This window comes from Falco biarmicus, chromosome 1, assembly GCF_023638135.1.
Source record: "Falco biarmicus isolate bFalBia1 chromosome 1, bFalBia1.pri, whole genome shotgun sequence".
In the NCBI taxonomy this organism is placed as follows: domain Eukaryota; kingdom Metazoa; phylum Chordata; class Aves; order Falconiformes; family Falconidae; genus Falco; species Falco biarmicus.
Window position 1 is genome coordinate 70293195 of NC_079288.1, and position 15130 is coordinate 70308324.

Below are 15130 nucleotides of genomic sequence, written 5' to 3' on the forward strand. Positions count from 1 at the left end.
CGTGCCCCAAACCACTCGGCCTTGCATAAGGCCACGGCGCTGGAACCCAAGCCTCTTCCCCTTGCCTAACAACTTTGTCTTTGCTGCTGAATGTACTCTTACAATATCATTTTTCTTGTTTCACACAGTTATTATTCCTATGACTGTATTCAAACAGGAAGATAAGTAATTTGTTCTGCATGCCACCAAGATGATCCATCGACTGGTAAATTTATTGTACTATTTCAACTTAAACCCGATGCGTGAATGGGGCACTGTGGACCTGAAGATGTGTTTTGGAAAGAGATGTCACTAGTTAACGCTGAAGTGACAGAATTGCTTGAAAAGGCTCCCTGCCACCTGTGTTCAAGTGGGTGTTTGTATCTATAAGTCGTTTATTCTTTTCACTGAGAAATACTTTCTATAGGTAGATGGCAGATTGTAAATGGGGATATGAGTCAGAATTTAGCCTAAGCAATACTGACCCAAACAAAAACTTGGTTAGACTGCTGGAGTACTACAAATTGTCAGTTACTTAAGAAGGTTTCTCAAATAAAAATAAATTTAACATATGGAGCAATCTGTTCCATCCCAGTTGGAGACATCACTTTCCATCCATTAGAAGTAGAAAATAAATGTTATTACAGCATAAAGTCACTCTTGCAACATCCTAATCTAGTTCAGAGAGTGAGTTATAACCTTGCCTTACTGTGCAAACACTTTTAATATTGGTTCACTGTTACTTGTTATCATTTTTTGCCCCTCTAACTTTTTAAATCTCATTTTCAAGCGAGACTCGATACAAGGTTGAAAGTCCTTTGGGAGAGGAATTGTTTGGTTTTGCTTAATACCTCTTTAATGACTAACACAGCAGGACTTCTTAGTATCACTGCAGTCTCAATAGATGGGAAACATTGAAGATTTCTGGGCAAGTAGTCAGGCTTGTGCTGAAAATGCCTTACTGCTTTGTCTCCTTCTACTGGATTATGCTAGTGATGTCAAAGGACCTACTGACCCTAAAATAATTATATTGCAGTGCACAATCAGAAATACACATTAATATGTTTTATCTAGTATGGCTTTCATGTGCAAGAGTACCTCTTATAAGGCATGCTGGTATATTTTTTTTTTCCTGTTCACTAGTAAGAGTTTTATTCTCACTAGCTATAAAAACAAACAACTCAAGGAATTATTAGGAAAGGAAAGGAGAACAAATGCAAAAATCTTTGTTTGCATTTTCATATGCTTTCCAGTTCATGTTGTGCTATTTCTTGACTATTATATGCAGTTTTCTTTCTTTCCCTAAAACAGCTGTACTAAGCTGGCCAACAAGAAGTGTCACAGAGATGACTTGCTTCCACTGAGGGACAGACTGATTGAGTCATGACTCTTCAGGCTGGACGTAAGGTGGCTGAGGGGCTGTTAGGACAAACGTCTATAAGACCCTAAGTTATCATGGTGAGTTTGAACAGGATGTGATTATTCACAATCCCTCACACTTCTAGAAAGCAACAAATCATATGCCTAGTGGCTAGTTGAAAGAAATAAAGGGAAATACAATGTACAGCCAAACAGCAGAAGTCATTGCGCAAGGTGACGTGTCAGAAGTTTATGTTTGTTTGGAAGCTATCAAATATTCACAGAATAAAAGTCTATCCAGGTTATAAATCACAATGATACTATTTCTGACTTGAGGTAGCAAAGTGCAGAACACTTACTGGAGGTGTGTACTGGGGAAATATCAGCATGTATATCCTATGCTCTGTTCCAGCTTCACACATATGTGCTGCCGGCCACTGTCAAAGCCAAGAGGACGGGTGAGACAGACATTTGATCTGAGAAAGCACAGCAGGTAAGGGTCTGACATTCTACTGCTGCCTGATTAGAAAAAAACTCAGAAGTCTCTTACATGCAAATGTTTACCAAGCAGTGCCAGTGATTTAACTTTGAACTTGAGATATTCTGATGACCTGTTGTCTCAGAACTAGCAGCAATGATATTGCTTTTTTAACTTTTTTAACAAAGCAGGTGTGCAGTGTGTGCTCCCGACCAGTGTCTTCTTGTAAATATTTAGTTGTGTAATTGTACACGTAACGTACAGGTGCACAGCTGCTATTGATGGATCGGTCCTGATAAGCACAGCCTCCTTTGCCTGAATCGTCTTCTCTTGTGGGTTTGAGACCAGCAAAGTTCTGAAGTCGTGCTGTCACGTTCTCTTTCTGGTCTAAAGGCCAGCCCACAGCAATGAGGGCAGAGGCTATACACAAGGACATTAACCCCAGTAGTTTCCTTTCCTCACATCCAGGTTCACTTGCTGCTGGTACCAGACTGTCCTTGAGAGTTTGGAGCTGGGAAGAGAGCAGTTGTTTCTTTCCAGTAGTAAGCATCAGAAATCTCAGTTGTCTTCTCTTGCTTTTGTTCTGAGATGCCTTTTTCCTAAACCTGTTTTGAGCTTTCTGCTTTTCCCTTTCTTCTTCTGCTTTTCAGTGGACAATTAGGCTGGATACCAGCTGTATCTCAGTAGAGATCTGAACCAAAGCTCCTGACCTCTTCTGGTGAGGTTTGCTTGCCTTTCCTCCCTATTTCTTTTTATCTTCTGTCTTTCATTCCCCTCTGGTTTGGCAAGGAGGGGGAAAAATCCATTTTCAGGAGCAGCAAAATGCAGACCACAAATTGTTTCTACTCCAGTCCTGGCAGCATAGCCTGGGAGTGCCTGACCTGGGATGAGAGACCTTGGCACGTGAGAGATACCTGACCTCTACTGGAAGCCCAGTGTTGCAGCCCGTCACCGATTTTGCTAACTCAAAACTTCCAGATCCTCACCTGAACCAGACTAAGGTAACTTGACTGCAGTGCTGTCAGGAGCACATTTTATGTAGCATTTATGTCTGTTGCATATCACAATTTTCACCCTTCAGCTTTCCTTCTCTTTCTTTCTCATCTGGAGTTGCTGTGCAAGAGATGGCTATCCCAGTCTAAGCCATTCTCCTGGAATTTTTTTCTGACTTGAGTTGCTTTACAAAGTTAAAAAGAGAACACTATTTTATAAGCACATTATGTAAACATTAGCAACAGAGGTCCAGCTGCTTAGCATTCAATTAATTTAGTTCAGTCAATATTGCATGGTACATAGTTTTGTCTGCTCATATTGTAAACACATCTTGCCCTTGAGCACTTATTTCGTTTGCCTAATTAAGATCTACTTCTAAGCGCTCTCATTCAGTTGCAAGGCAGACTCCCCCCATTTTAGGTACAGCTGTTGTACTCAGTGGAAAAGGCATTTGAAATCCAGGTCCATCTGGTTTGTGCTCCAGCGTGTCAGGCCAAAACCTGCTTTGGTTTAAGGCAGCAGGGTCTCTGTTTTCAGCAGGACTCCGACTGCAGGTGAATCAGGACATGTTGTGTTTCTTTCTTATACCAGCATGGCTTATGCAAGTACACCTGATATTTCTATGCATTATTGTGTTCCCCTGTCTGACATGGTGAAAACCCTTTTAAAATTTTTATTACTTAATTCAGGTGTGCCATTGTACTTGGGCCTTTTAGATCAATGACGAGAATGAAGTTTTCATGGTGGACTTACTCAGTGTTCTGGCTGTGTAAGTAGCTGAGTTTTCCATTCATGAACAATCGTATAACAATTTATACTGAGCTACATGAAATTTTTCATTCAGACAAAATTCAGAATAATCGAGAGGAAAAAGGTACTTTTCTAATCAAAATTAATTTCAAATAAAAATAGCAAGTATTTTGCCTTTTGAAAATGAAGTATTGACTCTTTAGAAAGTCTGTTTTACAATGCACATGTATTGTGCATGTATTACACTTCTTCTGCGTACATATTTTGCCAAAACAGTTACACATTACTGAATTGATATACCTCACTGGGGAAAAAGCCTTGCCTGAAACTTACCGTGTTGTTATTTATTACATTGTTACAAGACCATGAAAGGAAATGCAGGTTTGACTGTTGTTTTAAACCTGTCACTGATCCACTTTATGGCTGTAACCATAGGTAAATACTAATTCTGTACCACCACAAAATAGGAAGAAGAAATTCCTACAAAGAACCAAACAATACGGAAAAGTACATCCAGATCTGTACTTGGTAACAGATTTATAGTGTAACAGGAAAAAAAAATAAATAAAAGGAGCTTCAGACTGAATTCTGGTGTTGGTTCTATAGAAATGATTCCCATTGCTTAGGAAGCTGGGATGGCATTGGCTTCTCCTGAGAAAATTTATCTTTGCTAAGGCCATTGAGATAAGCCAGCATCATTTTAAACACCGTGACACATCCTGCGGTTCACAGCTGGGCTAAGCAGTGCAAGCTACCAGCATTTTTTTGGCTGCCTGTGTTGCTGAGATTGAATTTGTGCTAGCAATGATTAGGAGCAAAATAGCAAAACTGCAGTAAAAAATAGCAGAATTCTGTTACTACCAGGAAAATATACACTATTTTTCATCCATGGGCTTTAATACTATACAAAAACAATCTATCTCCATTTTGTAGGGACACCAGAAGCGCATAAGGGAGAAGTATATAAGGTATATAGAGTTTACAGTCTATCTGAAGGACTCAATTCTGTTCTCAGTTCTGGAGGGTAGATTCCTGAGGGCTGGAAGACTTGTACGTGACTGCACTGCCCACTTCGTAACATCACTTCATGTTAATGTTGTCCCAGGTCAGGTAGGCAGCCTCTTTCTACATTGAGACTTGAGGCACTGTGTTTTGTTTGTTTGTATTATTGCAGTGTCAAGGAGCCATAGGTACAGATCAAGCCCCGGAGTAGATAGGCACTGAACAAAGAATTTCTCAAGTTTTATAATATCTGTAAACTCGGATGCCTTTGGGGCAAGGGTTCATTCACACAAATTGAAGTGAATCGATGATACCAGTATCTTCTAATTTGTTTTGGATTTTGCTTGTTTTATACGGCAATTCACACCTTGGCAGAAGACAAGTAAATACATAAACTCTACTTACGGCTGTTACATCCTAGGACAACTGCATTATCGCAAAGCAAAATATGCCAGCTCTTCCAAAAAATGTGATATGACCAGGTGCAGAGGTTTTTTTCCCCTGCTGCTCTGACTGCAGCAATACAGACTCATTTAAGAGCACAGCTGTTTCCAGAGAAGTCAGCCCCTTCTCTAAACAAAGCCTTATTTTTGAAAAGGCAGCCCAGCTTTTCCTTTTGCTGTTCCCGTGGCCTGGGGGCTGTCAGAGGCTGAAGATTGAGACCTGGTGAGTCTGTGCTGGGAAGCAACTTGACCCCAGCTTTCATGTCCACTGTGGTCACCGGGGGACAGCCCAGGCCCTGTATTGGTACCTCGGAGGCTACCGGGATGGCGTTAAAAAGAGAAGAGCAGTCGGTGAGAATAACTCTGCATTCCTCTGTGTGCAACACAAAAGTGCTTAAGATATACCAGACAGGTGACTTGGCTACCTTCATGTGCTGTGCACTGAAATCATCAAGTGTCAAGTACTTGCTATCAAAACGTATGCATCCATATAGACACAAGTTATCCATCTTTTTGAAAATAAAAAGGGAAAGTCATATAGACTATACCATCAGCATCTGAGTAACTTCCAAATTTGTATGCAGTGTAAAAATACATTGTGAAAGTAAAATAACTGGTTTATAGTCCTTTGGGAAAAGAAATCTTTCCAAAGTGTGGAAACAGAGCAGTTGCTGTGGCTTAACACTAGTGTACTGTGAAGAATTATTTTAGCTTAGTGACTGACTTAAAAGATGAGTGGTAAGGAATGACTTAAACAGAGCCAAAAATGCGTTTCAATTTTTGATGTGAAAAAAATGAATCACAGTCGTAATTGGCTAATTTCTCAGTTTCAATATCAACAAGCTATTTGTGAATCTGCCTCTCGGAGTATCTGAAAAACAACTTGCTCAGCTCCACAGCTTTGTGCTAGTCTTTCTGTCCCTGTGATGTTTAAATCTGCTGCTGTGGATGCTGATGCCATGACTTTAAAACCACTCCTGTTTTGCTGCCAGCATGTTCTCTGCAGCTCAGAAGGATGGCATTTCAGCTGTGTCAAAAGTTAATGTGCATCTACAGATTGCTGTGTGCATGCAGAGTCTGCATGGGCAATCCTGAGAGTGAATTTGCAGTGACACGAGCTCAGTGTGTGTATTCTGCATAAGGCATGTGGAGTGACCTAGGGTGTATTATCTGAATGTCTTTAGAAGTTATCGAAGTGTGTTTCAAATTGCAAAATATGTTGCCCAGAGAGTAGTCACTTTGATGTCCCAATGGGCAGTATATGGGATCACACCAGCAGCCTGCGTGTGCTGGTCTCTGTTCCTGCTCTTGCTGGGATGTTTCCTGTGGTACCGTCTTGCTTGTTTAATGAGTGTGCTATGATAAAGTGTGCTTTTCTGTTTTACTGGTGTTAGCTGTTCTTTTGCTAGGGTTTGTGGCAGCTAGCTGCTTGAATATGGCATTTGATCCTTGGCAGCGTCCTTCTGAAATAGAGCATTTTATGCATGTCATAGAGCCGGCAGCAGTGGGAGTACAGAAGGTGGCATGGATGGAGACCCACATTGTGAATGCTGTGAATGAGATGAAATGCTAAGAACCTCTGATCACTTATAGCTGGCAGATTAAGTCAAGATGGCCAGGCAGGAACTCTTCTGCCTTTTGCATGCAGATAGTTAATCATCTCAGAAAGATCACACTGTTTGAGTGATCTGAGTATTGGAACAGATACTTCGCTTTCTCTCTTTGTGGTCCACCAAGTTTGAAATAAATTTAAGGCCGAGTGTGTATTTTAGAGCAGTTAAAGGAACTGGTGAGAAGCTGAAGAGAGCTTTTATTCCCAGTGCTACACTGTGATAACCAGAGACAAGTCAAAGTGGAGAAAACAAGGTGGGGTTTTTTCCCTCAAGGTTTGCACGGCCTGGGGGAAGCAACACATGCTGGGACACAGGTTTATAGCTGACAGGTCTCATGGGGGAGCAGGTGAAGTCTGACAGGCGGGTAAGTGGCAGAAGTTCTTAATTTACAGATGTGGCAGAACCTAAGCAACTGTGAGGAGTGGGAGCTGCCCTCATTAGGAACATCAGAAAGGTGGAATCTCTTAAAAAGGGCATATAGCTGAGCATCCTTCCAGCCTTTTTTTTAACTGGGAAGGGGCCTTGCAACCGGTTTTTAGAATACTCTGAGCAGCGAGCTCCTTTGGAAGGGCAGAAATTATGCCTTCTGTGGAAGCAATTTGATATGCTTGGTGAGAAGAAGCAGGATGAGACCAGATGCCCTTTTAGTCGTTCTGGATACTGCAGGGAAAAGGCATGAGTGGATCCAGCTCAAAGCTCCTGCTGCCTCAGGTACCAGCACAGTTGTATTCATTAGTGAATTTTTATTGCCAGGCATGAATAAATTACTAGATATCTGGTGCCTGCAGACAGGCAAAGGAAAAGCTGTCTGGCAAATCTTGGATTTAAGACAGGCTTGTCATCTCTAATAAAAATAGCTCTTTTTGTTTGAGGTGTAGGCTCTTACATCCTTGGTAGTTCAAATGCAATCATACCCTGGATCAATGCAATCTTGTCTCAAGCAGGGAGCTGTGATAAATCTGTTCAAATCTCATTCTGTCAGACCACTCTGTGCCAACAGAGGTGATAATGAATGTTTAGGTATGAACACAGTTGTTTTTTCTGGCAACAAACTATGTAGAGGTTCAAGTGGAGTATTTTACCGATTCACTGCAATATCACTTCAGGTTGGTTGCACTTTCATCAAAGCATTACAGATATTTAGTGTTAGGTCTACTTCTATAGTAAGTAGGGACAGCCATAAAAACAATGGAGTCAAGGCAGAATCACCATTTTCTACACTGTAGCTGATGAAATAAATCTTCCTCTTTTCCCCAACTTGTTCTGTTCAGGTTTCTGTGGGCTTGTTCAGCTCACCCACACAAGTGGAGCGGTTTCTAAGAGTGCTGCTGACAAGGCTAAGGCATGGTTCAGTGTTGCAGTCTTGATCCCTGAATCATGCTGCAGCATTACAGTTGTCATAGAGACACAGATTTTTGAGACCAAAGGGACAGTTCTGATAATCTGCTCAGACCTGTTGTAAAACACATAGTCGCTTGCCAAGAAGTAAATAACTTTGCCAAATCGGAGTGCAGCCTGGCCCTCCCTCTCCTGTGACAGTGGAACATGTTTCACTTAAGCTTGAGGGATGCTGGAAGAGAAACCCCAAACAGGGATATAACTTGGTGTCAGACTGGTACTGTTGGCACAACACTTTTTTTCTGCTGAGTGAAAGCCAGGTGCAAGCTTAGTCCACAAGGTCACACCGTGATTGTGATACTGGTGACTTCAAAGGGACAAAGACTATCAAAGTAATAACGGCACCCCGTCCTATTTTCTAGGTGGTGCGGTGAGGTCAGCACTTGTATTTGTAATGAAGGATACTAGAGTGGGGCAGCTTGTGCACTCGGAAGTCTCTAACAGACAAGCACTGGGTGATTTAGCTGCAGCAGTTTGATGCTACTGTGCCTGGTGGTTTGCCCTCTCCTTCTGTCTGCTGCTTTATTAGCTGAGATGTGTCTCTGCATCTCACCCATGCTGGTCCAGAGCCTGCCGCAGCTGCTGCCGGGGACAGTGGGCTTGTGCCAAGGCACTGGGTTGTGAACTGCCATAGCAGTTGTAGTCCTTGCCAGAGGCTACCTGGTACAGCAGAACTAACAGCTGGGGGATTTAACATCTTAAATTGCCAAGCTGACATCCATCAGAACTCACGTAAGAGTGCCAAGCAGTCTGGGTAACCTCCAGCCAAGTATTAAGTCTCCTCTGTCCCAGTATATGCTAATCTGTGAGAAATGGATTGTTACAGATTCTAGCTCCGCTGATGAAGCAGTTCCACTTGTAAAATCCCTTGATTTAATACATAGAAGTTTCCAGTGGCCATCACAGTTTTATACACTGAAACAGGTGTAAAGTCTCTGATATGGTCTCCCATCTGCTGCTGCAGAATTTGGAATAAGGTGAACTGCTTGAGCAAAGCTGTGAAAATCTGTGTGAAGGAACATGTGCAGCCAAAATGCTCTCCTCCTAAATGTATACATTTCTCTGGTTGTCACCTGTGCATACATAGCTTTTGCAGTCCTGTAAGATAGCTTTGGGAAAGCTGGAAATGTAATTTTTTAATGAAATAATCTGCTGGCTCAATATAGGCACATGTTATCTCTGCATTGGCTGCTCTGCTGGAAAGGTTTGATAATAGGGCAGCATTTGATGTTTTGTGCTCTTTTCCCATTCCTGTGTAGCACAGTTGTTTTGTGCTATTTGCAGTGCCTTATATTACTTGCTGGTAAGTATTATTAAGGAAAAATTCCAGCAGTTTAGATTTGCAGGGATTGGATTCAGGAATTTGGCTAATTTCCATGTCATCCCTGTGAGGTGTAATGACTCACTGCCTTTCTGTTCACAAATAGTGCTATGTTAATCTATTCTTTGAGCAGGTTAAGAGCAGTTCATCTGTGGGACTGCCTGGTTCCTCTGGAGCACGCTGCGGCCGTAGGAGTAAGTTTCCCTTGAAAACACAGGGGAACTCAAGAGAGGGCCAGGCTGTGTGTGCTACAGTATTGGTGTGCTACAGAGCTGCGCACCTATTGTGGGTGCACTGGGGAGCACTGAGCTTTTGGAGGGGAAAATGTGTCTCCAGCTTGCATGGTTTAGAGGTGGGGAAGCACCCTGGGACAGGGAGAGGAATCGCTCAGATGCCACCTTCTTGTCACCCTTTAGAGACAAAGGAGATGCTGCAGCTCTCCTGTTGAGAGGGAGCGGGGCGGGGAGAGGGGACAGTGTTTGCAGCAACTTTCTGGCCTCACACTCAAGCACAGTCCAGCCACAGGCTGACCCTGGGTAAATAAGCAAGACTGAACTGAGGAAGCAGGCAGGGCTTCAAACACAAGGAGACAGGATGGTGCAGAACATAACGCTTGTGAATCTGAGTGTAAAATCTGTTAACCGGCATGCTTTCCGAAGGATGCTATTCAGGGAACCACTTGCAGTCCTAGCGTCCTTGTACACGGGATTAGAAGAACACAAAGCTCATAAAGTTCAGTGTTTTGGGGAGAGTTTAACAATAGTGTGAAGCACATGATCCATTCTTGTTCATGGTCTTGTGTCTCAGCATTGGTTTAACTGTCAGGCTTTTGCTTGCTGTTTCTGCACAGTCATACCGCTTGTGATTGCACCTGCTGGTATCCACCTCCCTATCAGCCATGCATTTACATCTGCAGGATAGCGAAGATCAGTTTAATAACTACATGGCTTAAATGCAGGATAGATATTCTACATGCCCATATAGACCTTTGACTTGGTGTATTATTCACCCTTTATCTTTTTGCTTAAATTCCAAATTGACGTGTGCATTTTCTACAGGCATTGAAAACTCCTCATAAACATGTATCTTAATTTCCCAGTCAATTTACAGTGTTTCTGCTGATTAGATCTAATTTAAAGGGTGAGGCTGAGGAAAGGGCCATCCATTTGGAACAACTAAGAAAAAAGATAGAAAAGATTCTCAGTGTGAGTTGTGGTGCTTTAATTGACAAAAATGGAGCCATGCCAGTTTTCACCAGCTAAAGATCAGACATAGAATCATAAAATCATTTAAGTTGGAAAATGTTACTTCTACGTCAAATTACATGCTGCTGAGAGCTACTAGATTTAGGACTTTTAGTATTGCAGAGATTTACATGTCCATACAGGTCTTTTTGCTGTTTATGCATCCAGCTCCACTCATTGTTTTCTTTCTACAAGTCTCAAGCTTGCATGATTATTGGCAGCACCAAGGACAAAAATGACATTAAGAAACAAAGTTAGGATTAAAGAAAGTCAGTGTTACTGTTATTTATATTCCTGCTGAAGCCTAGAAGACTGTAGGCAGCAGCAGAAGAAAGTCAGTGGCAGTGGCAATTTAGAGCACATCTCCTCAAAGCAGGGATTATTGTTCAGTGATGGTTTCCTTGACCGGTATTGCTCTGGAAGCTGGTGCCATATGGCTTAAACCATATAACCATGCTCAGTATAAAAATGAACAAAACCACTTTCCAGTGCTTTGAAAATGGTCTGGCAGTACACATCGTGCACAGTATCTGTCTAGCTGTGAGGGATGCTGCTTGCTTTTACACAGGGCAGTTCCAGGATTGTGTAGTGATTACAGCACTGTCTTCTCTGGCCCTTTTATTAAGGAACAGTTCCACTCTGGGGATTATTTAATTCCTGTCTCTCCCAAAATTAAGGCAGATAAGCCTTTCTTTCAAAGGGATATTTTAAAACTAAGAAAATGTTAACATTTTGATTTTCATCCTATCTCTGTGAAGAAACAGAAAGCTGAATAGCTGAAGTATGATGCAGGAGCTGGAAGGAGATGTTGAGGGTGGAAATCTCACAAACATGGAAGAAAACATCACATGCCTGATGAATGTGGTGTGATCAGAGAGGCAGTGGACACAGTTACTGCCTCTTTATTCACCCTCTCCGCTCTGCCCCCTGGTAGCTTTCAAGGGGATTAATGGTACTACTAAGTGCAGGGTACTCAGGACAGCTGGCTTGAACTCAAATGCCTAAGAAAGAAGTAAGCAGCCTGCCCTTCAGAACTCTGTTCTTCTCCCAGGTATGATCAATAATTATCAAGATGCAGAGGAGAAAAGCTGTGGTGTATTAGAAGGTATATTTTAGGGGGAGAATTGTCAAAGATGTCAGCACTCCTGACACATCTACTACCTGTGGGCTTTTATTAGCAGGTAAGCACGTTTGTGCATTTGGAAAATCACCGAATTCTTAGTAGAACTGATCTAAATACTCATGAGAAGTAATGCACTCTGCGATTTTGACCTGTTGACAAATTGTGAATAAAGATTTTTTGATTTCTTTGGATCAGCTCAACAAGCATTAACGTATCAACATATATATATATATATATATATGTCTTTGGGGACATGAAATATTTATAGAAAGTGTTCAAAAGGTCTGAAATGCAATTTTCTTCTGGGGATGTGTGACTGGTCACATGGGTGACACGGTATTCTTTCATCCCTGATTGTGTTTGCATTTTAATTGCTTATTCCATCTGATGTTAATTTTGATTCTTGATGAGGTCTCAGTAGTAGTAGTAAGTCCATTTTCACCAAGCATTCACCCCTAAAAAGCTTCATTTATGTGAAAGCTTGTGAATAAAGACATATGAGCCAGCCAAGTGTCAGTCTGGTTTCATTATCTGGGCTGCCAGCGTATAAATGCTCATGTGCTTTGATCAGCTTCAGTCATGATTGGGCTGGAGACTTCAACTATCTCCCAGCAAATAAATTCAGGTATGAATTCAGTATGAAGGCAACATTTTGGTTGCTGTGGTACTGAATAGATACCCATTTCCTCTGCTGTCCGGGCAGAAGAGTTACTGAAGAGATGTGTTATGTGCTTTATTTTGAAAATCAAGATATGACTCATTCTCATAAATCCGTTGCATGCCTTATTAAGTTTAAGCCAGAAGATGAGCCAAGCAGCAGCAAGCAACATAAAGAGAGCTGTTTTGTGACAAAAAAGACAGGGAGCTGAAAAGCCCAGGGATGTGTGAGACAACCATGGGGTTTAACGAGTGCCTCTGTAGGTCCCATAAAGTGGTGGATTATGATACTCAGACAGAGTTTTGCACTAGCAGAAAGTAACTGGGGAGATCAGTAGGGTGATGGGCAGCACTGAAAAGGGAAGTTACAATCGCCTACAGTCCCTGCTTCTCGGGATCGAGAAGAGAATGGCTGCCTATGTGTTCATACACAGGGCTGTGGGTTTGTGGTGCTTCAGTAAACTCAGAGCAATGCAGATACAGGCAGGCTGACTGCAAGCAGATGTACGGGGAAAGGCAATACATGCTGGTCTGACACAAGTATTCATTACATGCACATTGACTTGGCCCAGCTTGCCATGCTACTGCATCTGTTGAGGGGGTTTAATATGGTGCATCACCAGTATGTCCTTCCAGAGACTTCCTTGTGCATGTTGAATGGTAACAGACAACAAGCTGTTGTGGTGACTCGGGACTGTGGCTACTGAGGTGCTTCATGGGGAACCTTGACAACACTGTCTCCCTGTTTTTCCTTCTGAGATGTCTGCCTGCAGTGCTAAAACACTAGGATCTTCAAAATAAAAGCCACCATTTTTAAATCTCTAATGAAATAAATGACCAGGTTCTGTTCAGACAATGCTCTCCAGTAAAAATAATTTGCTTAAGCCTACTGTTAATGTTTACTTGATTGAAATATTTTGCTGCTGGAATAAAAGGTTTGTTGTTCTCAACCTGGCAGAGAATTTCTAAAATCGCTATAACATGACATTCTGTGAAAAGGAGCAAAAGCAAATAATTTGTGGGGAAACGTTTCAAGGTGCTTGCCAAGCAATTTAAAATCTGAATGAGAAGCTGCACCTCCACTGACTTATATTAAGGCTGATATTGATTATGTGCTTACAAAGAAACAAAATAATTCATTATGGAGAGTAATTTTGATGGTATGTACCCATTTCAGTGCTTTAAATAAGGCATCTTTCTGGTGCCATCAAGTAGAAATAATAATAAGTATAAACATTGGGCTGAGAGCCCATCTTGTCTCTCATTAGTGCAGTGCTCTAGACTGACTGTATGCTTTTTTTCAGTGCCTGGCAATCACCACCTCACAGGTATGTTGAGATATATTACATTTATGTATACACAACTGATGAAAACCTCTGCAGTTCAGAATAAACTGAAATCTTTCCCAGCAATATTTTCTAAGGTTCAAAAAGTGAGTGTCTTCTTTGGCTTAGACTTATTTGTTTTATATTTGTGTTACTATACTATTAAACATTTTATATGTGAATATTCCATTGTTTTGACACTGTGAAAATGTTTTTATTTGTCAAATCTAAGCAATGGAAGACTAATGGAATAATTTTGAAAATTGGTGCTGTGAGGTTTTGCAGAATTTAACCTCTCTTCAGTCCACAGCAAAATCTGTACATACTGGACTTCTGAGAAATTGTAGTTCCTTGAATGGGATATGCTACAAACAATGAAATCATCGCTTTTGTTGATGGCATTGGTATTAGGAAATTATTTTGGTTAATTCTGGATCAGCTTGTTTCTCTGTTTATTTAACACTTCAGTCTATCCATCAAAGCAGAGGTTCAAATGCTAAAATCATTCTTTCTCTTCAGTAATTGAACCAAAGTACTTCATTTGGGGAAATCTGTTAATCCTTTCTAGAACCTCATACAGATCGCTTAACTCTAACAGTGCAGTGGTTGTAATGTGAAAAATGGAAATTCTTAGAAAACTGCTGCATTATTTTGCTTTGGACTCTATGTAGTCTTAACCAGTTTGTTTAGACAGACTGCTCTGTGGTCAGTGGCAGCAGCTGGTTTGACCAACGACAGAATAAAAATTCTTTTCAAAAACCTTGGTAGGCATTTCTCTAAAGGCTAAGTTTATAAAAGATAGACTATCTTAATGGTAAAAATTTGCAAGTGCATGCCTTGATCCTGCGCTCGTGGATGACAATGGCAAAGCTCTCATTAACCTTAGTGCTGAAGGATCAAGTTATTTCCTTTTTTAACCTCCAAGTGTTTTGGTAAGAGCAATTGATCAGTCCTGCCACCACCATGTGGGGCAGATGTTAACCTTGATGTTAGAGATGAACGCACTGAGGTGAAGTAATTAATTCAGGTTCTGCGGCTGATTAGGCACTGAAGAGGGACAGTGCTTGGTTGCTGTCCTCTGACCATCAAGAAATACTCTTCTCTCTTTGATGAGAGATTTTAAAAGACATTTTACAAGCTTGGATCAACCAATATTGTGAATTAAACATACTTTGGCTTATGTATTACAGAAATATGTTGGATATGTTCAGTGTGCAAGCCCACTGGACACAGCGTATTTGAATAACTTGTTCCTGTCGTACCTAACCTGTGAACGTCTTTCAATCCACAGCTGTCATTTGGCCAACCCTCTCCCTCCAGTAACTTACAGCTTTCAATTTCTAGTGTGCAGTTTTGTTCATCCAGAGGGTATCTGCGTAGATCCATCATGCAAGCAGCTGTTGTTGTGATCCTGCAAGAGGAGGGTGAAAAAAAATATACTGAAA

General features: G+C 41.4%; 1 protein-coding gene across 3 annotated transcripts in view; it reads right to left on the bottom strand.

The window, feature by feature from the left end:
* The window catches only part of GABRB1 (gamma-aminobutyric acid type A receptor subunit beta1), a 140985-nt gene that overhangs the window by 16949 nt on the left and 108906 nt on the right, over positions 1–15130 (bottom strand). For all 3 annotated transcript variants that reach the window (XM_056338322.1, XM_056338329.1, XM_056338340.1), the window contains one exon: positions 15014–15096. In XM_056338322.1, the coding sequence (XP_056194297.1) occupies positions 15014–15096 (83 nt within the window). The remainder of the gene's footprint in view (positions 1–15013; positions 15097–15130) is intronic.